This window comes from Pelophylax lessonae (assembly GCF_965119305.1).
Source record: "Pelophylax lessonae genome assembly, chromosome: 8".
NCBI classification, from domain to species: domain Eukaryota; kingdom Metazoa; phylum Chordata; class Amphibia; order Anura; family Ranidae; genus Pelophylax; species Pelophylax lessonae.
Genome location: NC_138775.1, coordinates 24870335 through 24893660, shown reverse-complemented (window position 1 = coordinate 24893660; position 23326 = coordinate 24870335). Strand labels below are relative to the sequence as shown.

At 48.4% G+C, this 23326-nt stretch overlaps 2 protein-coding genes across 2 annotated transcripts in view; one reads left to right on the top strand and one right to left on the bottom strand.

The window, feature by feature from the left end:
- The window catches only part of LOC309562133 (kelch-like protein 10), a gene marked incomplete at its 3' end in the record, with an annotated part of 516189 nt that overhangs the window by 279300 nt on the left and 213563 nt on the right, over positions 1-23326 (bottom strand). The window lies entirely within an intron of this gene.
- P4HTM (prolyl 4-hydroxylase, transmembrane) overlaps positions 1-23326 on the top strand; it is a 121398-nt gene that overhangs the window by 2192 nt on the left and 95880 nt on the right. The window contains exon 2 of the mRNA XM_082266428.1: positions 4796-4877. Coding sequence (XP_082122554.1) covers positions 4796-4877 — 82 coding nt within the window. The remainder of the gene's footprint in view (positions 1-4795; positions 4878-23326) is intronic.

The window sequence follows — 23326 nt, the reverse complement described above, 5'->3', positions numbered from 1 at the left end:
CACCTACCTGAGCGATAACTCCTCCCTCTACACCTATCTGAGTGATAACTCCTCCCCTACATCTACCTGAGTGATAACTCCTCCCCCTACACCTCCCTGAGTGATAACTCCTCCCCTACACCTCCCTGAGTGATAACTCCTCCCCCTACACCTACCTGAGTGATAACTCCTCCCCTACACCTCCCTGAGTGATAACTCCTCCCCCTACACCTCCCTGAGTGATAACTCCTCCCCCTACACCTACGTGAGTGATAACTCCTCCCCTACACCTACCTGAGTGACACCCCCACCCCCCTACACCTACCTAAGTGTCACCCCCCCCCCCCACACCTGACTGACACCCTCACATAACTAAGGGACCCCCTCCTCCAAACCTACCTGAGTGACACCCCCCTCCCCCACACATAGTACACCTACCTGAGGTATAGTAAGAGAAAAAATAGCCCCCCGCCCCCACACTTACATCAGGGTTCCAATCAGAGTCCCCCCTTACATCAGGGTTCCAATCAGAGTCCTCCCTTACATCAGGACCCCATCAGAGTCCTCCCTTACATCAGGGTCCCCATCAGAGTCCCCTCCCACATCATGGTCCTAATCAGAGTCCCCCCTTACATCAGGGTCCCCATCAGATTCCTCCCTTGCATTCGGGTCCCAATCTGAGTTCCCCGTCACATCATGGTCCCCATCAGAGTCCCCCCTTACATCAGGGTCCCCATCAGAGTCCCCCCTTACATCAGGGTCCCCTTTAGAGCCCCCCTACATCAGGCTCCCAATCAGAGTCCCCCCTTACATCATGGTTCCAATCAGGGTCCCCATCAGAGCCCCCCTTATATTATTGTCCCAATCATAGTCCCCCCTTACATCAGGGTCCCTATCAGAGACCTCCCTAACATCAAGGTTCCCATAAGAGCCCCCCCTTACATCAGGGTCCCAATTAGAGCCCCCCTTACATCAGGGTCCCCATCAGAGTCCTCCCTTACATCAGGGTCCCAATCAGAGTCCCCTCCCACATCATGTTCCCAATCATGGTCCCAATCAGAGTCCCCCCTTACATAAGGACCCGATCATAGTCCTCCCTTACATCAGGGTCCCAATCAGAGTCCCCTCACACATCATGGTCCCAATCAGAGTCCCCTCTTACATCAGTGTCCCCATCAGAGTCCTCTCTTACATCAGGGTCCCAATCAGAGTCCCCCCTTACATCAGGGTCCCCATCAGATTCCTCCCTTGCGTCCGGGTCCCAATCAGAGTTCCCCATCACATCATGGTCCCCATCAGAGTCCCCCCTTACATCAGGGTCCCCATCAGATTCCCTTCTTACATCAGGGTCCCCTTTAGAGCCCCCCCTACATCAGGTTCCCAATCAGAGTCCCCCCTTACATCATGGTTCCAATCAGGGTCCCCATCAGAGTCCCCCTTACATTATTGTCCCAATCATAGTCCCCCCTTACATCATGGTCCCAATCAGAGTCCCCCCTTACATCATGGTTCCAATCAGGGTCCCCATCAGAGTCCCCCTTACATTATTGTCCCAATCATAGTCCCCCTTACATCATGGTCCCAATCAGAGTCCCCCCTTACATCAGGGACCCCATTAGAGTTCCCCCTTACATCAGGATCCCCGTCAGAGCCCCCTTTTACATCAGGGTTCCTATTAAAGTCCTACCTTACATCAGGGTCCCTATCAGAGACCTCCCTAACATCAAGGTTCCCATAAGAGCCCCCCTTACATCAGGGTCCCAATCAGAGTCCCCCCTTACATCAGAGTTCCCCCTTACATCAGGGTTCCCTTTAGAGCCCCCCCCCCCTTACATCGGGGTCCCCGTTAGAGTTCCCCCTTATATGAAGGTCCCTGTCAGATCCCCCCCCCCTTATATCAGGGTCCACCTCAGAGCCCCCCTTACATCATGGTTCCAATCAGAGTCCCCCTTTACATCAGGGTTCCCATCAGAGCCCCCCCCTTACACCAGTGTCTTCATCAGAGCCCCCCTAACATCATGTTTCCCATCAAAGCCCCTCCACCTCCTTACATCAGGGTCCCCATTAGAGTTCCCCTTTACATCAGAGTCCCCATCAGAGTTCCCCTTTACATCAGGGTCCCCATTAGAGTTCCCCCTTACATCAGGGTTCACATCAGAACCCCCTTACATAATTGTCCCGACTGGAGTCCTCCCTTACATCATGGTCCCAATCAGAGTGCCCCTTTACATCCAGGTCCTCATCAGAGTCCCCCCCTCCTTACATCAGGGTCCCCATCAGAGGCCCTCCCCCCCCCTTACATCAAGGTCCCCATCAGAGTTCCCCCTTACATCAGGATCCCCATCAGAGCCCCCCCCCCCCTTTTACATCAAGGTCCCCATCAGAGTTCCCCCTTACATCAGGATCCCCATCAGAGCCCACCCCCTTTTACATCAAGGTCCCCATCAGAGCCCCCCTTACATCAAAGTCCTCATCATAGTTCCCCCTTTCATCAGGGTTCCCATCAGAGTGCCCCCTCCCCTTACATTATGGTCCCCATCAGAGTTCTCCCTTCCATTAGGGTCCCTATCAGGGTCCCCACTTACATCAGGGTCCTCATCAGAGTCCTCTATACAGTCCCCCCTTACTTCAGAGTCCCCCTCAGAGTCCCCCTTACCACTGTAGGGGTTACAGCGCACTGTAGCAGCAGGGTGGGAGCAGGTGCGGGTGGAGGAAGTTCTGTCCTCCTGTAAATGATTGGTGAAGCATCATTGGATGATCAGAGACTGGCGGTAACCTGTGTGTGGGGGGGGGGGGGGGGGTGATTGGAGACCATAGGCAACCTCTGCTGACCTGAATCCATGCATGTAGAGGACACACTACTGGGTCAGTGGTGGCCGGATAAAATCTCACAGAGGGCCGGATGTGGCCCACGGGCCGTAGTTCGGAGAGCCCTAAATTCGATGATTTAGCCTTCTAACACTGAGATATCCGCTGTGGGGGGGAAGGGGGGGGGCAGATCTTCTCACACACAGGCTCTCACCCCATCCTCTCTATCTGCACAATATCACAGGCACTAGGATAAAAGTGGATTAACCTTCAGTGACCTCTGCGTGACCTCTGCGTGACCTCTGCGTCTCCCATATCACTGCGCTCATGTCTGTCCCAGATCCCCTTTCTATGCACATCCGTCCAGTCACACCCAATCAGCACTTATCTTACCTGACCTATTGTGGTCCTGAAGGAGATTCCGGACAATAATAGAAATCTGGAATATCTGAGTGTTTAGCAGGTGATGTGATTGTATTACAGAAAGAGATAAAAGAACAATTCCAGGATGTAGGAGGAACCAATCAGTGAGCTGCTATTCCTATCCAGGAAACAATACAAAATAAAACGTTCAAATATAAATATTCTCTACATTGAAAAAAAAAAAAAAAAAAAAAAAAAATATATATATATATATATTTATATATATATTTATTTATATTATATTGTCAAAAGTATTGGGACGCCTGCCTTTACACACACATGACCTTTAATGGCATCCCAGTCTTACTCCGTAGGGTTCAATATTGAGTTGGCCCATCCTTTGCAGCTATAACAGCTTCAACTCTTCTGGGAAGGCTGTCCACAAGGTTTAGGAGTGTGCCTATGGGAATGTTTGACCATTCTTCCAGAAGCGCATTTGTGAGGTCAGGCACTGATGTTGGAGGAGAAGGCCTGGCTCAAAGTCTCCGCTCTAATTCATCCCAAAGGTGTTCCAATGGGTTGAGGTCAGGACTCTGTGCAGACCAGTCAAGTCCCTCCATCCCTAACTCGCTCATCCATGTCTTTATGGAACTTGCTTTGTGCACTGGTGCGCAGTCATGTTGGAACAGGAAGGGGCCGTCCCCAAACTGTTCCCACAAAGTTGAGAGCATGAAATTGTCCAAAATGTCTTCCCTTCACTGGAACTAAGGGACCAGGTCCAACCCCTGAAAAACAACCCCACATCATAATCCCCCCTCCACCAAATGATTTGGTGATTTGGACCAGTGCACAAAGCACTGATGTAACCAAAGAAACCAGTGATGGAGCATTGGTTACTACCTCTGACGCCAGGACATTTTCTTATTCCACTGGCCACAGTGCAGCCCCCCGAAAGATTGAAGGACAGTAAACTGGCCCTTTGTTTTGAAAGTTTAGAGACCCCTGATCTTTTCTCCCCAGCCTTAATGTCGCTGGCCCACCCCATCTCAGCTGGGGGCACTTGAGAGGAATACTGAGGCAGGGTGTTTTAATGTTTTCAGGAAGCTATGTACAACACCCTGCCAGCCAATCCCACCAGCCATGAAGTGCCTGCATTGCATAGAGGAGCATAGAGACCCAGTGCTTTTGGATATAAGAGGGTGTGAGGACTTGTGTTTGACTAATTGTAGTTGGTAGCTATTCTGTTAACTATGTGATATGTAAATACTCATCTTAGTAGTTTCTTCTATCTTTGGGGACCAAAGTGATTTAGTGGGGGGGAGTGTGCAGCCAGTGACTGGGCCTAAAATAAGTTATGTTATGAAAATGTGTTCATAATTTAAAACATAATAATGAGCGGGAGGGGGGACCAGGAAAGGTAAAATGTAAGCTTTAAATTTGTCCAATGTCATCCACCATTACTACAAGATATAAAATATTGTCTTATCTATGGCTGCATCAATGTTTTGTAATGCGTGCATTCAGAGCTGCAGGGATCTTTACAGATCGCACTGTCATTGGTTAGTGAAAAGCTCTGGTGTCCCCCAGAGCAGTGCTGTATTATATGTGACCTCCTGTGACCTGATAAATCCTTTATGTTTTTCAGGTCGGTCACAAGCAGAAGATCGAGCTCATTCCCAACAAAATCCAGCACATGGAGACGCTGAGTCTAAAGCCTCTTCTGTTCGGTAAGAGATTTGCTGCCTGTGCCAGGCTCGGCTCCTGTGTAAAACTGGTTACATTGTGCTTCAAGCTGTCGGGAGGAAATGTAATCGTCTTAATTCCTGGATAAGTCTGTCGCTTTTATCAGGATGGGAGAGGTGATGGGGTTAATGGACATAGCCTGTCTGTGCAATTCACAAGCCATTTTCAGGGGGGTGTCACAGCTCCGATTTTTTTTTTTTTTTTTTAGCATGACCCCCATAATGAAAAGAAAGATACCGCTTTGCGTGCAACGGAACCATTCATCCTTTAACCACTTAAGCCCCGGAGGATTTGGCTGCTAAACGACCAGGGGGTATTTTGCGATTCGGCACTGCGTGACTTTAACGGACAATTGCGTGGTCGTGCGACGCTGTACCTAAACGAATTTGGCGTCCTTTTTTTCCCACAAACAGAGCTTTCTTTTGGCGGTATTTGATCACCTGTGCGATTTTTTGATCACGCGCTATAAACAAAAAAAGAGCGTCAATTTTGCAAAAATAGCAATATTTTTCCCTTTTTTTTATATGAAATTCCCCCCAAAAAAAAATGTAAAAATCAAAATTTTTTAACATTTTCGGCCAATTTGTTTTATGCTACCTATGTTTGGTAAAAAAAATCGCAAAAAGCGTATTTTGATTGGTTTGCGCAAAAGTTATTGCGTTTACTGACTAAGGGAAAGATTTTTGTCATTTTTGTTGTTTTTTTTTTTAACGCGTAATGGCGGCGATCTGCGATTTTTTTTGCGGTACTGCAACATTGCGGCGGACAGATCGGACCCTTGACTGACATTTTTGACACTTTTGGGGTTACCAGTGACATTTCTACAGTAATCAGTGCTATATATATGCACTGTTACTGTAAAAATACACTGGTAGTGAAGGGGTTAACTTTATTTGAGAGGGAGGGGCTGTGTGTGTCCCTAGGGGCGTGATTCTTACTGTGATTGGCTGTGGCTTCAGCTGTATGCAGAGTGATCAACGGATCTACATAGTAGATCCATATGATCAGCTCTCATACAGAGGGGAGAATGACAGGCAGCTTGTTTACACAAGCTGCCTGACTTTCTCCCTCTCCCCCGCCAATCGCAGAGTGACACATGCGCAGGGGGGTCCGTGACCACGCGGGAGCAGGAGCGCGCCTCCGACGGCGCGCGCTCGCTCCCTAGACCCTCACAAGCTAGTGACGTAGCCCTACGTCACTTTGCCTGTGAGGGGCTGACCGCCGACGTAGATCGGCGTGCGGCGGTCGGCAAGTGGTTAAGGCTTCTTTCACACGGGCGTTCCTTTTTTTTTGCCCGAACAGGTCCTTTTTTTTTTTTTTGTAACGGACACGGATGACACTTGTGTCATCCGGTCCGTATGTCCGTTTTTCATCCCATCCGTTTGCGGATGAAAAACTGACATAATGCATGTCTATGTAAATACGGATGTCTGCGGATGACACCACTGACATCCGTTTTTGCGTCCGTTCCGTTTTTTGAAAGGAAGAAAAAATAGGGTTCTCCTCCGTTCAAAAAAACTGAACTGAACTGAACTGATGAAAAATGGATGTCAGCGGATGATCATCCACTGACATCCGTATTTACATAGAGATACATCATGTCAGTTTTTCATCCGCAAACGGATGGGATGAAAAACGGACATACGGAACGCCCGTGTGAAAGAGCCCAAAGTCAGTTTCCCTGCCAGAGCCATGTTTTGCGTTTTTTGCACAAATGATTTTAGACCTGAAGATTACATAAAACCCCCAAAACATATATTTTCTGAAAGCAGACATCTAGACTACGGATTGATTGATTATCGGCAAAGCCGATATATTGAGGGCCGATATGCACTTTCCCTGAAATATCGGAATCGGCCCCTGAGGTTACCGATATTTCGGAAAGTGCTTGTCCCGGAGTGATGCCTGCAGCTAGAGGCATCACCCCTGTACCGGCATCCATAGCCGACAGTCGGCTGTCTTGTAATGACAACCGATGAGGCTGAGAAGCCGCTTGGCTGTCATTACAAGGAGCGGGAGGGGACGTCACCCCCCCCCCCTCCCGCCAACTTCCGTGGCTCATCTGGGTCTCCTGTCCCACCAGAAGACCTGAGCAACCAGGCTGCAACCGCATTTGGCTCTGATCTGGTCTCCATGCAAAAACCCGGAAGTGATGTCATCACTTCAATTCTGGGTATTGGCACCCGATTAAAAAAAAAATGACAGCATTCAAAACAGCCAAACTTGGCATTTTGAATACTTTTAAGTGCAGAGAAGGGGTTTGGGGTCTTTTAGACCCCCAGATTCCTCCACAAGAGTACCTGTCAAGTGATAAAAATAAAAAAAATTTAAATGTACGAAATCGGCCGATACCGATATGCAATGGGCAAAATATCAGTATCGGCAATGAAAAAACAATATCGGTCGATCACTAGTGTCAATCCAAAGTTAACGGCACCCCCAGATCAGTTTGCATATCACAATGCGAACTGTCAGCTCGGACATGAATCGGACCGCATAGGTGTGAACACCCATGCGATTCGATTCTGGTGTGGACCCCTGAGAAGCCGCTCGGCTGTCATTACAAGGAGTGGGAGGGGATGTCCCCCCCCCCCTCCCACCACCTTCCGCAGCTCACCTGAGTCTCCCGTCCCACCGGGAGACCCGGGCAACCAGCCTGCACGGTCGCCGAAGACCCGATCAAAGCCGCATTCGACTCTGATCGGGTCTCCATGCAAAACCCGGAAGTGATGTCATGCCATCACTTCCGGGTACTGGCGTCAGATTTAAAAAAAAATGACAGCATTCAAAACAGCCAAACTTGGCATTTTGAATGCTTTTAAATGCAGAGAAGGGGTTTGGGGTTTGGACCCCCAGATCCCTCCACAAGAGTACCTGTCAATTAAAAAAAAATATATATATATTTTTAAATGTGCGAAAATATCGGCCGATAACGATACGAGATGACCAAAATATCGGTATCGGCAATGAAAAAACGATATCGGACGATCACTAATCTAGGCCAGGGTTTCTCAACCAGGGTTCCTCCTGAGGTTGCTGGGAGTTCCTTGAGAAATGAACAATTTCTGCCTCTCAGATAAGTTCCCAATGACACCATTGTTCTTTTTAGAGATCTGTAAGGGGGTAATTCTTCCCAATGATGAGAAGAGTAAGGAGCATTCTTCCCACTGACTGTCACACTAATGTATCATGAGTTGTAGATTTTTAATTTTTAGCAGGGGTTCCCCGAGACCAGAAATTTATTTCAAGGGTTCCTCTGTGTTGAAAAGGTTGAGAAAGGCTGTGCTAGAGAATAAATTAGTCATAGTTCCAACTTTTTATGTTACAAGCAGCTGGAGGGGCTAATGTAGTAGCCCGGAGGCGACGTCACAACGTCACTTCCAGTTTACTCGGCAGCCAACGGCACCGACTTATAAAAATCCAAAGTATTCAAAAAACACAGATACTTTGAAAGTGCAGAGGAGGGGGGTTGAGGTCTTTCAGACTCCAGATCCCTCCATAAAGAGTACCTGTCATTGCCTATTACTGTCACAAGGGATGTTTACAGTCCTTGTGACAGCAATAAAAGTGATCAGATTTATTTATTTATTTATTTATTTTAAAGGGACAGGGTAAAAAAAAGGAAAAATAAATAAATGATAATAAAATAACATTTTAAAACGCCCCCGTCCCCGCGTGCTCACACGCCAAAGAAAACGCATACATAAGTCATGCCTGGAAATGTAAACAGTGTTCAAACCGCACATGTGAGGTAGGGTTGCGACCTCATCCCTTTAATCACGGAAACACATTAATTACACAGGTTCTGAGGCTGATATAATGCACATAAGGCACTAAGGGCTCTTTCACACGGTCCACCTCAGTCGGCAGACTCCGTGCTGCTTAGCGGGGATCAATCCGCCGATCCCCGCTGAGCAGGCGCATGACAGCTCCGTCTCTGCTCTGTGTGCGGAGAGGGAGGTGTCAGATCCCCGCTGTTCTCTATGGGGGAATCGGATGAGAGTTGACCACCTGTCCATTCTCATCCAAACCGATCCCCTGGACAGATGGAAAATAGGTTTTCCGTCCGTCCGGGTTTCACAGACAGGATCGGAATCGGATAGCAGCGGGTGTCAATGGAGAGGTCTCCACTGACATCCGCTGCCCCATAGGGATGCATGGAGGATCCGATAAGGTCCGCCTAAAAAACTGACAGGCAGATCTGATCGGATCGTTCGTGTGAAAGGGGCCTAAGTGAGTTTAATTACCACCTTAATCAGCCACAGAACTTGTGTAATTAATATGCGTCTTGGTTTAAAGGGATGAGGCGGTAACCCTAATGTGAGGTATCCCCGCGATTGTTAGAGTGAGAGCAATAATTCTAGTACTGGATCTCCTCTGAAACTCTAAACAAGTAAATGTTAAAAATGTTTAAAATGTTGCCTATGGAAATTTTTAAAGGAGTTGTAAAGGCAGAAGGTGCATTCTTTGCATTAGGATAAAAACCCGTCTGTGTGCAGCAACCTCCCTAACATTTAGCTGAGGTCCCTCTGTGTCCAGTGATGTCCACGAGCATCCGAGATTCTCCCTCCTGATTGGCTGAGACACAGCAGTGGCGCCATTGGCTGCCGCTGCTGTCAATCAAAGTCAGTTAGCCAATCAGGGGAGAGAGGAGGTAGGGCAGGGGCAGGGCTCCCTGTCTGAATTAGGAATCGACCGATATCAGTTTTTCGTTGCCGATATCGATATTTTGGCCATTGCATATCGGTATCGGCCGATATGGGCCAATATTTTGAACATTTAAAGTTTTGCAAAATAAACACAATTTTCGACACAAATCTGTTACTAAACCCTTTGGTGGTTGGCTGGCTGGCACCCTGTGGTGGATGGTTGGCTGGTACCCTGTGGTAGGCGACTGGCTGGCTGGCACCCTGTGGTGGGTGACTGGCTGGCTGGCACCCTGTGGTGGGTGACTGGCTGGCACCCTGTGGTGGGTGACTGGCTGGCTGGCACCCTGTGGTGGGTGACTGGCTGGCTGGCTGGCACCCTCTGGTGGATGGTTGGCTGGCTGGCACCCTGTGGTGGATGGTTGGCTGGCACCCTGTGGTAGGTGACTGGCTGGCTGGCACCCTGTGGTGGGTGGCTGGCTGGCATCCTTTGGTGGGTGGGTGGTTGGCTGGCACCCTTTGTGGTGGGTGGCTAGCTGGTACAGGCAGGGCCTGTGGCTGGCTGGCTGGTACAGGCCTGTGGGTGTGTGGGTGGCTGGCTGGCACCGGGCAGCTGTGGGTGGGTGTATGTATGTGGCGGCTGTGTTAAACACACTGTGTGCACTCACTCACTGTCCCGAGACTACCCGACTCCAGAAGAGGCTGAGGGAGGCGACCTAAGGCAGAAGCTGTCCCAGTGTGTGGAGGCGCGTGGCGCAACATATACAATGACGTCACAACACTATCGGCAAAATATCGGTAACCTCCAGGGCCGATTCCAATATATCGGGGAAAGTGCACATCGGCCCTCGATATATCGGCCTTGCCGATAATCGGTCGATCCCTAGTCTGAATGGACACAGGGAGCTGTGACTTGGCTCGGTGCCCCCATAGCAAGCTGCTTGCTGCGGGGGCACTCGACAGGAGGGAGGGGCCAGGAGCAGAGAAGAGGAACCCGAGAAGAGGAGGATCTGGGCTGCTCTGTGCAAAACCAACTGCACAGAGGAGGTAAGTATAACATGTTTGGTATTTTTATGGGGGAAAAAACGCAACTTTACAATCACTTTAAGTACCGTCGTTTGTTGCCATTCCACAAGTGCAATTTTAAAGCATAACATGTTGGGTATCTATTTACTCGGCGTAACATCATCTTTCACTATATACAAAAAAATTGGACTAACTTTACTGTTAAGATTTTTTTTAAATTCAGAGTGGTTTATTTTTTCCCAAAAAATTGTGTTTGAAAGACCGTGGGACATAAAATATTGTAGTAACCACCATTTTATTCTCTAGGGTCTCTGCTAAAAAATATATGCAATGTTTGGGGGTTCTAAGTAATTTTCTAGCAAAAAATACAGATTTTAACTTGTAAGCCACAAATGTTAGAAATAGGCCTGGGCTTTAAGTGGTAAAAGTGCGTCTTCTCTTCCCTAAATAAAACCAGCAGTTAACCCTTGCAGGGTGGCTTCAGCCTCTCTGCAAGGGATAAGCTTCAAATTTCCTGAAGTTGGGCTTTCACCTGTTCCCACCAGCTGTACACATACTGTATATGCAGAAGCTGAGCGGGTGGGCTTGATCACCGAGCCACTGCACACGCACCCAATGGTAATGGATTTTCTACGGCGAGGGCGCGCTCACTGCATGCTCTCAGCACAGTAACTAAGCTGTCACAGGCAGCTCCCAATTAAATATTTGCAATTGAGAGCTTCTGATCATGTGACTGACGTGACAGCCAATCACAGTGGTCACACAACTGGAAAGTGATCCACTGTGTTTGACAGACAGCGAGGAGGCCAGATGTTTAACCCTGTGCAGCACACAGCCCCTTACACTTTCATTGGTCACATTCAGTGACAGTAATGCCTGCCGAATGCAACATCCTGTTTGGTTTTTGCAGTGGCCCGCCAGCACAGCATTGCAGCAGCTGCAGCTCCAGTATGTGGGTGCCTGCGGGTGGTAAAACTGTGGCTGAACTGCCTGATTTTACCACCTCCCAGCTCCCCATGTAAGCAAGCCTTATGAGAAATCCTTCATACCTAAATTTACTATGTCCCTGCTATAGGTATCCAGCCATGCACCAAATTAGGCAAAGAAATCACGAACCGGCAGCATGCCGCGTTGGGTTTCCAAAGCTGATCTGCTTCCTAGTGACCCGTCAATGTGCTGCAAATACAGCGATTTTACAGGCAATGGTTAAACTGCTCAGTAGCTCGAGATTAAAATTGCATGTGTGGTTAAAACATTAATAGGATTTTTTAATGAATAGCTTAGGCTGGTGTTATTGTAATGAGGTATGTGAAACGTAAATGAATCCACAGGCTGAACGCAGTATGGGGGAGGGGGAGGGGCACACTTCTGTTACCCACCGAGCTGAAACAATGCCACAGATATTTTCTGCAGAAGTTGTGATGTTAGGCAAATTCATTTGTGGCTTCTGTAGGTCTCCGTTCTGACTACAGAGATGCAATTTTGACTTGATTTGCAGTGCAATTATGTAGTGTAACTTTGATGCGTTTTTGGATGTGGTTTGCATATTCTGTGGGGCCAAATTGCATGGTAAATCGCACCAAAGTAGCACAGAACCCTTTCTCAAAGTCGCATCACAGCTGCGCTGAATTGGTGTAAACAGGCGCCATTGGAAGCAATGTGATTGTAATGCGATTCAGTGCGACCAAGTTGCATCTGAGATTGCATCTGTGTGAACCAGGGCTTAGTGCCGGTTCACACTTGTGCGGCTGTGGAGATCGCATGTAATTCGGAGCGCACTGCTCCTTCATTAGGCTCGGTTCACATTTGTGCGATGCGGGAACGCTGCGAATATGCAGCGTGTTCCCGCATCGCATCCGCACATCTGGCAGTTCACACTGCCATAAGCGATACGCAGGGGGTGTCAATTAAAAGTTAACGACACCCCCAGTTTGATTGCATATCGCGGTGCGATCTGCAAGTACGCACAGAATCGGATCGCACAAGTGTGAACCACTGTGCGATCCGATTTTGATGCGGCTCAAAAAATGCCTCCTGTGCGTCTTTGGTGCGGATGGGCTGCAAATTCAGCCATACAAAGTGTATGGCTGAAATTCGCACCACACATGAGATCGCATGTAATGAAGGAGCAGTGCGCTCCGAATTACATGCGATCTCCACAGCCGCACAAGTGTGAACCGGCACTACATGCGATCTCATGTGCGGTGCGAATTTCAGCCATACACTTTGTATGGCTGAATTTGCAGCCCATCCGCACCAAAGACGCACAGGAGGCATTTTTTGAGCCGCATCAAAATCTGATCACTTGTGCGATCCGATTCTGTGCGTACTTGCAGATCGCACCGCGATATGCAATCAAACTGGGGGTGTCGTTAACTTTTAATTGACACCCCCTGCGTATCGCTTATGGCAGTGTGAACTGCCAGATGTGCGGATGCGATGCGGGAACACGCTGCATATTCGCAGCGTTCCCGCATCGCACAAATGTGAACCGAGCCTTAGTGTGCTTTGCAAATTGTGAACACAAGTTTGTTTTTTTAAAACAAATAAAAATTGAGTCATTCGGTGATTTTATAATGTAGAGCAGGGATCCGCAAACTGTGGCCCTCCAGATGTTGCAGAACTACAAGTCCCATGAGGCGTACCAAGGCTCTGGAAGCCACAAGCATGACACCCAGAGGCAGAGGCATGATGGGAGTTGTCGTTTTGCAACAGCTGGAGGAGCACAGTTTGCATATCCCTGCTGTAGATGAGTATTTCTTCTTTTTTTTTGGAACTGCATTGACTGCCCCCCCCCCCCCCTCCCCAGCCAGAACACTCCAGTCAGAGATCGCAGCCATTATCTAAGAGCGCTGATTGGATGCCGATCAGGAGATGTTTTTCTAGCATGCCCCTTCAACAGAAGCTTGACGTTCGTCTGGCTTCTGTGGGACTGACTGCCGTACACCCGGCGTGGAAGGTTTGCCAGTTTCTGTTGAACTGGCCGATACCGCCCGATATTCACCCCGTGTGTACCAGGCTTTAGGGCTGATTCACATCTGATGTGGTGGGACTGCGTTCGGCGACTATTCCAGTGCAATCCCACCCCATAACAAGGCAAAATGCCTCGTCTCCTGTGTGCCCGGTTCACACCACCGTGTTACGGCACACCCTGTGGCGGCGTGTTGAACTTTATAAAATGTCCATGTGATATTTCAATAAAGTTTGTTTAAATACCTTCCGCCCGCCGTATAGACAAATGACAGCGGGCAGGATGCACTCTCGTTCTGAGACTATGTCATATGACGTTGCCCCAGTCTCACCACTCTTGTGCACCCACAGGGGTGCACAGCGCTGCAAACACGGGCGGGCTGTGTCCCTGGGACGCAGTACGACCCTGATCTCGGTAAAGAGCCAATGATGCGGCTATTTATCCATAGCAAACAAGGAAGTGTCCGTAATCGGCTTTACCTGCCTCACACTGACAGTGTGAGGAGTGGAGAGCCAATCAGCAGCATTTCCTTACAGGGGAGATCTGTACAGGTAATCAGGGCACTGATCATCATTGCAGTCCCAACAGTGCCCATCAGTGATGCCAGTAAGTGCCCAGAGGTGATGCCAATTTGTGGAAGTCAATGTTGCTTTTCATTGCCCATCATTGCCCATAAGTACCACCTATCAGTGCTCATTGGTGCCACCTATCAGGGCTCATTATTGCCGCATATTAGTGCCACCTCATCAGTGCCCATCATTGCAGCCTATCGGCATACATCAGTGCAGCCTAGCATTGCCCATCAGTGCAGCCTATCAGTGCAGCCTATCAGTGCCCATCAGTGCAGCCTAGCGGTGCCCATCAGTGCAGCCTAGCAGTGCCCATCAGTAGAGCCCACCAGTGCAGCCTATCAGTGCCCACCAGTGCAGCCCATCATTGCCGCCCAACAGTGCCCTTTAGTGCAGCCTATCAGTGCCCATTAGTGCAGCCTAGCGGTGCCCATCAGTGCAGCCTAGCAGTGCCCATCAGTAAAGCCCACCAGTGCAGCCTATCAGTGCCCACCAGTGCAGCCCATCAGTGAAGCCTATCAGTGCCCATCAGTGAAGCCTATCAGTGCCCATCAGTGAAGCCTATCAGTGCCCATCAGTGAAGCCTATCAGTGCCCATCAGTGAAGCCTATCAGTGCCCATTAGTGCAGCCTAGCGGTGCCCATCAGTGCAGCCTAGCAGTGCCCATCAATAAAGCCCATCAGTGCAGCCTATCAGTGCCCATTAGTGCAGCCTAGCAGTGCCCATTAGTGCAGCCTAGCAGTGCCCATCAGTGCAGCCTAGCAGTGCCCATCAGTGCAGCCTAACAATGCCCATCAGTGAAGGTGAAAAACTACTTATTTTCTGAAAGAAACTAAGAACATTTTTTTTTTTCAAAATATTAAAAACCCAGCCGTTAACAAATACCACCAAAAGAAAGCTCTGAAAAGGGGGGTAAAAGTGCCCAGTATTGAAGAGGTTAAAAAAATGGAACAGGACAAGGGGCGCCCACCAGCCGGTGTTCTATCAGAATACCGCTACCCATCAGAAAATGCAATGGAAGTGACGTTGTAAACACAGTTGCTTATTTCGCATGCTCTATGCGTTCCAACATGGCGGCTATGCGTTTCAGTATGTTTCCTAATCTGACAGAACAGGAAGGTGGCTGCGGACATCTTCCTACACCCAGCCAAGTCATCAATGTCACACTTATTTTAGCAGGTAACTCACCTTATATACTGAGATAGACTATTTCACCATGACCGAGTGAACTAGTCTATATCACGATATAATCACTTTGTCGCTGAGCAGTGTGGGGTGTACCAAGATGGCCGTCACCACCTTCTACCTGCAGGTTTCTGGTTATTTTTACTATAATACAAATGTCATACTGTGATTCAGTAAATAAGGTGAGTTTACAGCTAAAATAAGTGTCAAATTGAAGACTTGCGTGCTGCTTGGTGTTGTGTCAGATTAGGAAACTTATTGGAATGCATGGCAGCCATGTTGGAATGCATAGCGGCCATGTTGGAACACCTGGCACATGCGCACAAAGGAATTTTTGCACAGAACGTCACTTGTGTTACATTTTTTGATGGGAAGCGCTATTCTGACAGGACCCCGCACTACACAGCACAATGGCGCGCACCTCTTCCTGGCCAGTGAATGTTGATAGGGATTGCCTTACAGTGCAACCAACTTTCTGTACAACCTAATACTGGTATTGTAGTCACACAGCTCAAAAATAATGCTAAATACTCTCATGAATTGGGGGGAATAATTACAACCTATTGTATAAATATAACGTTCATATAAAATGAAAATTCTCTCAAGAATGAAAAAATACTTCATCTACCTTTCTTTCTTCCAAGCTAAACTCTAGACCACAGGTGTCAAACGCAAGGCCCGCAGGCCGAATGCGGCCCTCCTGGCCATTTCATGTCGCCCTCACGCCTCTCCTGCAACTACAGCACCCCTCTCATCTCCTCCCCCACCTTGTACCAGCAGTCCCACAGAGAGGAGGACAGAGCTCCTCCTACAGATTCTGAGCTTCTCTGTGCAGCCATAGGGATGCTTGTTTCTTCCCCCCCCCCCCGCCCCGCCAAGGAGTGTGCTCCATGCCAGTATACACCTATCCTTCAGAGCTTTAGTTATTAATGAAACCAGTATTAATCGAATACCAGGGGCGTAACTACAGGGGTTGCTGGGGTTGCATTTGCAACTGGGCCCCATGCTCCAGGGGGCCTGTGCGGCTTCCCTGTACACCTGGATAGGAGGGGCGGCGGGGGCAGCATGTAGGGAAATCACTGCCCTCCTTTTTCCTCCTGTAGCTGCAGGAGGAAAATGGAGGAGATTGGTTCCTCTGTATGCTGCCCCCGCCACTCCTCCTATCCAGTTCACTTGCGTTCTGCTGTCTCTGGGCCCCTGTGTGCTCCCCTGTCCCCCCCCCCCCCCCCTACTGTGCTCCCTCCCCTCTCCTGCCAGCTGCTGCAGGGGATGTGTCACAATAAAGAACCAGGAAGGGGTCAGTAAATATGTAATTTACCAGCTCCTTCCTTTTCTGAATGGACAGAGTCATAGTCAGTGACATTGTAAAAAAATAAAATAAAATGATAAAAAAATAATACAATTAAAATACCAAAAAATAAAAACTACTTACACCAGTGGGTGAACTTCCAGGATCACAAAGGTGACGGTCCCCCAGCGTCACCTGCTCAGTCCTGGCCTATTTATAGGCTGGGGGAGGTAGCGGCGGCAGTGGCGGGAAAATTCTGGACGGGCCATGGGCAGGACACAGGCGGTCAGGCAGGGAAGGAGGAGATGATGACGAGACACTATAGGCTCAGGCTGGGGGAGGTAGCGGCCGCGGCGGCAGTGGCGGGAAAATTCTGGGCGGGCCATGGGCAGGGCACAGGCGGAGGCGGTCAGGCGGGGGAGGCCTCCAAAAAAAAGGATAAGTGCTATACAGCACCCCCTTTTTTCCTGCGCTCGGAACCTGGTCCTCAGGCTGCCTCAATCCCGGAACTCGTGCTGATATTAGGCATCCATGATGGCTAGGCTTTGCTGCCCCTTACGACCAGGGCGGTCGACCAAACACTGAAAATACAAAGCAAAGAAAAGGGCGCACCAGCCTAGCGCATTATCCTCAGCGAGTTTATTTAGATAAAAATTAAAATCAGCTACTCACAAACAATCGTGAAATTCAGGCACATCAATTCCATAAATCTGCCTCCTGCCAGAGGATCAACGTCTTTACTGGAAGCAGAGGGCTGACGCGTTTCGAGGCCGTGCCTCTTCCTCAGAGCCTGGAGGCCATGGTCAAGTCCGTAGTTTAAATATGGTATGGAAGACCATGGAGGCCTGGGGGAGATTTCAGGGGGAGGCCTCGGAGGAGATGATGACGAGAGTGACTGACTGTGAGTTTCCGGCGACGAGACCGAGGCACACGTCGCGCATGCGCAGTCAGATTGTCTCGCCGCAGCCATCGTTTTAACGGGCACTTTTTTCCTGCTACGGGCATTTACGGGCAGGAGAAAAGTGCCCCGATTTTACGGGCTGTCCGTGAATATACGGACGGTTGGCAACACTGCAAAGGTCACACTTGCGACCGGGCCCTGGCATTCCCCCACTGTGGGGAGGCCCCAAGATGGCAGGAAGGGGGCCCACTGCAGAACTTGTGAAGGGTCCCGCTGTGGGACCGTAATAAAGGGCCCCGCAATGAGAGTAAAGGGCCCCAGGATCAGTGGGAAGAGCTCCAGGCTTGGATGGAAGGGCCCCGGCCAGGGGTCCGGGGGGCCCTTCATGGTTTCTTGCACTGGGGCCCTGAAGGTTCTAGTTACGCCTCCGTCAAATACAGAGGCAATGACTTAATATGATAAAGAGTAAATACATTTATATAGTCTTACAGATACAACCGGCCCTTTGAGGGCAACCGCAATGCTGATGTGGCCCGCAGTGAAAATGAGTTTGACACCCCAGCCCTAGACGGATATAAAAGACACAGATTAATGCAGCTCTGTATTTATTAATACATTATTACATGCATACTGTTAATGCAAGCCCTGTAAGCGTCTGATTTGACCTGATATTAGCCTCTTGCAGTGCTTGTACAGCAGAGCTGCATAGGGGAGGAAGAAGCCGCCCTTAGGCTCCATTCACACTTGTACCACTCCAAAGTTGCGCCGACTTTGGAGTGCAACTTTGGTGCAACTATGACACAACTTTGAATGGGCGCAACTTGGACACGACTTTGCCTTCGACCAGGGTGGATTTGATTTGAATCAAGTAGATTTAGGCCCCTTTTACACTTGTGCGACCTTAAAGTCGCGTGATTTTACAGCGATTTGCCACAGTTTTGTTGCCACGATTTTAATGCGATTTTGCCGTGATTTTAACTGGACTTGAACCAATGCCTGTGTCTTTGGACCTCAAAACACATTAAAACCGGCCCAAAGTAGTGCAGGGACTACTTTGAAGTCGTTGGGACTTGAAGTCGCACAGATATGAACGGTACTCATTGGAAATCATGGAGTATGACTTGTCATGCGACTTTGCAGTCCCAAATCGCAGGACAAGTTGAACAAGTGTGAAAGGAGCCTTAAGGCCCACTAAAGTCGGACTGAAGTTGCAGGGCAAAGTTGGATTGGAAGTCTCAACAAACCCTCAAAAGTTGCATGAAAGTCTTACCTGAATGTTATACAATGCAACAGTTGTCTATTATCACTGGTTAAAGGCCTTAAGGCCCCTTTCACACTTGTACAACTCCAAAGTTGTGTCGACATTGGAGTGCAACTTTGACACAACTTTGGATGGTTGCAACTTGGATACAACTTTGGCTTTGACCAGTTTTAATGGACAACTGTTTCACACAAATTGCTTTGTACATTCAGGTACAACTTTCATGCAACTTCTGAGGGTTAACATTGAAGTCTATGGCCCTCAAGTTGCATGAAAATCGGACCAAAGTAGTGCATGAACTACTTTGAAGTCGCTGCAACTTTAAATTGCACATACAGTGCCTTGCGAAAGTATTCGGCCCCCTTGAACTTTGCGACCTTTTGCCACATTTCAGGCTTCAAACATAAAGATATAAAACTGTAATTTTTTGTGAAGAATCAACAAGTGGGACACAATTATGAAGTGGAACGAAATTTATTGGATATTTCAAACTTTGTTAACAAATAAAAAACTGAAAAATTGGGCGTGCAAAATTATTCAGCCCCTTTACTTTCAGTGCAGCAAACTCTCTCCAGAAGTTCAGTGAGAGTCGGTTCACATTAGCGCGACTTGTCAGGCGACTTGTCAGCCTGACAAGTCGCGCTCCCTCGCGGTCCATTGACCGCTACAGGACACGTTCTAATAGGAGCGACACAAGTCGCTCCGACTTAGAAAAAGGGTCCTGTACTATTTTGGGGCGACCTCGGAGCGACTTGCATAGACTTCCATTATGTGAAGTCCCTGCAAGTCGCTCCGAAGTCGTGGTGCACGGGACTGACAAGTCGCCTCCCGAAGTAGTAAGGAGTCGTGTGTCGCCCCAATGTGAACCGACTCTGAGCCCCGGTTCACACTTGTGCGTGTGCGGGGTTCGCATGTAATGTCGGAGCGCACTGCTCCGACATTACATGCGATCGGCTGTGCGGTGCGAGTTTAGCCATACAAACTGTATGGCTAAATTCGCATCGCACCCGCAGCAAACACGCACAGGAGGCATTTTTGCAGCCGCATCAGGATCGGATCGCACAGCGGTTCACACTTGTGCGATCCGATCCTGTGCGAACTGCACGATCGCACTGCGATATGCGATCAAACTGGGGGTGTCGTTAAGATTATATGCGTATCGCATATGGCAGTGTGAACTGCCGGGGGTGCGTGTGCGATGCGGGAACAGGCTGCGAGTTCGCAGCCTTCCCGCATTGCATCAGTGTGAACCAGACCTGAGGATCTCTGAATGATCCAATGTTGACCTAAATGACTAATGATGATAAATAGAATCCACCTGTGTGTAATCAAGTCTCCGTATAAATGCACCTGCACTGTGATAGTCTCAGAGGTCCGTTTAAAGCGCAGAGAGCATCATGAAGAACAAGGAACATACCAGGCAGGTCCGAGATACTGTTGTGGAGAAGTTTAAAGCCGGATTTGGAGATACAAAAAGATTTCCCAAGCTTTAAAAATCCCAAGGAGCACTGTGCAAGCGATAATATTGAAATGGAAGGAGTATCAGACCACTGCAAATCTACGAAGACCTGGCCGTCCCTCTAAACTTTCAGCTCATACAAGGAGAAGACTGATCAGAGATGCAGCCAAGAGGTCCATGATCACTCTGGATGAACTGCAGAGATCTACAGCTGAGGTGGGAGACTCTGTCCATAGGACAACAATCAGTCGTATACTGCACAAATCTGACCTTTATGGAAGAGTGGCAAGAAGAAAGCCATTTCTTAAAGATATCCATAAAAAGTGTCGTTTAAAGTTTGCCACAAGCCACCTGGGAGACACCAAACATGTGGAAGAAGGTGCTCTGGTCAGATGAAACCAAAATCAAACTTTTTGGTAACAATGCAAAACGTTATGTTTGGCGTAAAAGCAACACAGCTCATCACCCTGAACACACCATCCCCACTGTCAAACATGGTGGTGGCAGCATCATGGTTTGGGCCTGCTTTTCTTCAGCAGGGACAGGGAAGATGGTTAAAATTGATGGGAAGATGGATGGAGCCAAATACAGGACCATTCTGGAAGAAAACCTGATAGAGTCTGCAAAAGACCTGAGACTGGGACGGAGATTTGTCTTCCAACAAGACAATGATCCAAAACATAAAGCAAAATCTACAATGGAATGGTTCACAAATAAACATATCCAGGTGTTAGAATGGCCAAGTCAAAGTCCAGACCTGAATCCAATCGAGAATCTGTGGAAAGAACTGAAAACTGCTGTTCACAAACGCTCTCCATCCAACCTCACTGAGCTCGAGCTGTTTTGCAAGGAGGAATGGGCAAAAATTTCAGTCTCTCGATGTGCAAAACTGATAGAGACATACGCCAAGCGACTTACAGCTGTAATCGCAGCAAAAGGTGGCGCTACAAAGTATTAACTTAAGGGGGCTGAATAATTTTGCACGCCCAATTTTTCAGTTTTCTATTTGTTAAAAAAAAAAAAAATTTCGTTCCACTTCGTGATTGTGTCCCACTTGTTGTTGATTCTTCGCAAAAAATTACAGTTTTATATCTTTATGTTTGAAGCCTGAAATGTGGCAAAAGGTTGCAAAGTTCAAAGGGGCCGAATACTTTCGCAAGGCACTGTATATGAATGAGTATCACTGGAAAACATGGGGAACGACATGTCGTGCAACTCTGATGCCCAAAGTTGCATGACAAGTTGCACAAGTGGGAAAGAGGCCTAAGGCCCCTTGTGCGACCTAAAAGTCGTGGGATTTTGCCACGATTTTAATGCAATTATTTTTTTTACGCGATTTTGACTGGACTTGAAGCAATGCCTATGTCTATGGACCTCAAAAGGCGTCAAAGTTGGACCAAAGTAGTGCAGGAACTACTTTGAAGTCATTGCGACTTGAAGTTGCACAGATATGAACAATACTCATTGGAAATCATGGAATATGTCTTGTCATGTGACTTGAAGTCGCAGGACAAGTCGCACAAGTGTGAAAGGGGCGTAAATCACGATTTAAATCATAATTTTTAAAGAGCAACTGTCATCTTTGTCCCCCAGCGGCTCCTCCTCTGACCCGCTGTTGACTCACCGACAGTCCCATTCACTTTAATGGGACGGCTGGTGATGCGGCAGTGACACAACAAGGTGAGGGACGTGGCGGCAGCAGAAGGTGAGTGGATGCCCGCTAACAGGCGCTGCCGTGAGGGATCTGAAATGACAGGTGCTCTTTAAATGTAAGGATTCTTGCTGGTAGTTAGTGTGAAATTGTGTGAATCCATCAATGCGGCGCATGTTATCTCAGCCTGCAGAGCTTGGATTCATTAAATGAGTTCACCAAAAATGTAAATATTGCAGAATATACAGCCTCATGCTACATAACTAAGCTCCATTTCATGCTGAATAAACGAAATTATTATTGTATCTTAAATAGAAAACTATCTTTTGATACATTTTTACTACAAAAGCATTTTATTAAAATCAATTTAATAAAAATAAAAAAAATCCGATTTATATAAAAATATCAGATTTAAATAAAAAAAAATAATAATAATTTTTTTCCTTTCAAAATTCATTGATTTTTATCCACCCTGCCTTTGACCAGTGATAAAAGACAACTGCTGCATTGTATAACATTCAGGTACGACTTTCATGCAACTTTTGAGGGTTTGTTGAGACTTCCAATCCAACTTTGCCCTGCAACTTCAGTCCGACTTTAGTGGGCCTTAAGGCTCCTTTCACACTTGTGCAACTTGTCCTGCGATTTGGGACTGCAAAGTTGCATGACAAGTCATACTCCATGATTTCCAATGAGTACCGTTCATATCTGTGCGACTTCAAGTCCCAACGACTTCAAAGTAATCCGACTTAGGGTCCTTTCACACGGACGATCCGATCAGATCTGCATGTCAGTTTTTTTTTAGGCGAATCTGATCGGATCCTCCATGGATCCCTATGGGGCAGTGGATGTCAGCGGTGACATGCCCGCTGATACCCGCTGCCATCCGCATCCGATCCGTGAAATCCAGACGGATGGAAACCCTATTTTCCATCCGTCCAGGGGATCGGATGGGATCAGATGAGAGCGGACAGGCGGTCCGCTCTCATCCAATTCCCCCATAGAGAGCAGCGGGGCTCTGACAACTCCCTCTCTGCACACGGAGCGGAGACAGAGCTGTCACCTTCCTGCTCAGCGGGGATCTGTGTATTGATCCCCGCTGAGCAGCACGGAGTCCGCCTGCGGAGGCGGACTGTGTGAAAGAGCCCATAGGCCTCTTTCACATTTGTATGACTCCAAAGTTGCGCCAATTTTGGAGTGCAACTTTGGTGTAACTTTGATGCAACTTTGGATGGGTGCAACTTGGATACGACTTTGGCTTTGACCAGTTTTAACCAGTTGCCGACCGCCGCAAGTACATATACTGCGGCGGTCAGCCCCTCCCAGGCAGAGTGACGTATGGGTACGTCACTAGCCTGTGAGGCTCTGGTCACGGACCCCCCCTGCGCGTGTGACCCGATGTCCGCCGGTCACTCAGCGATCGTCGGGGAAGAGGGAGAAAGGCAGGCGGCTAGTGTAAACAAGCCGCCTGTCATT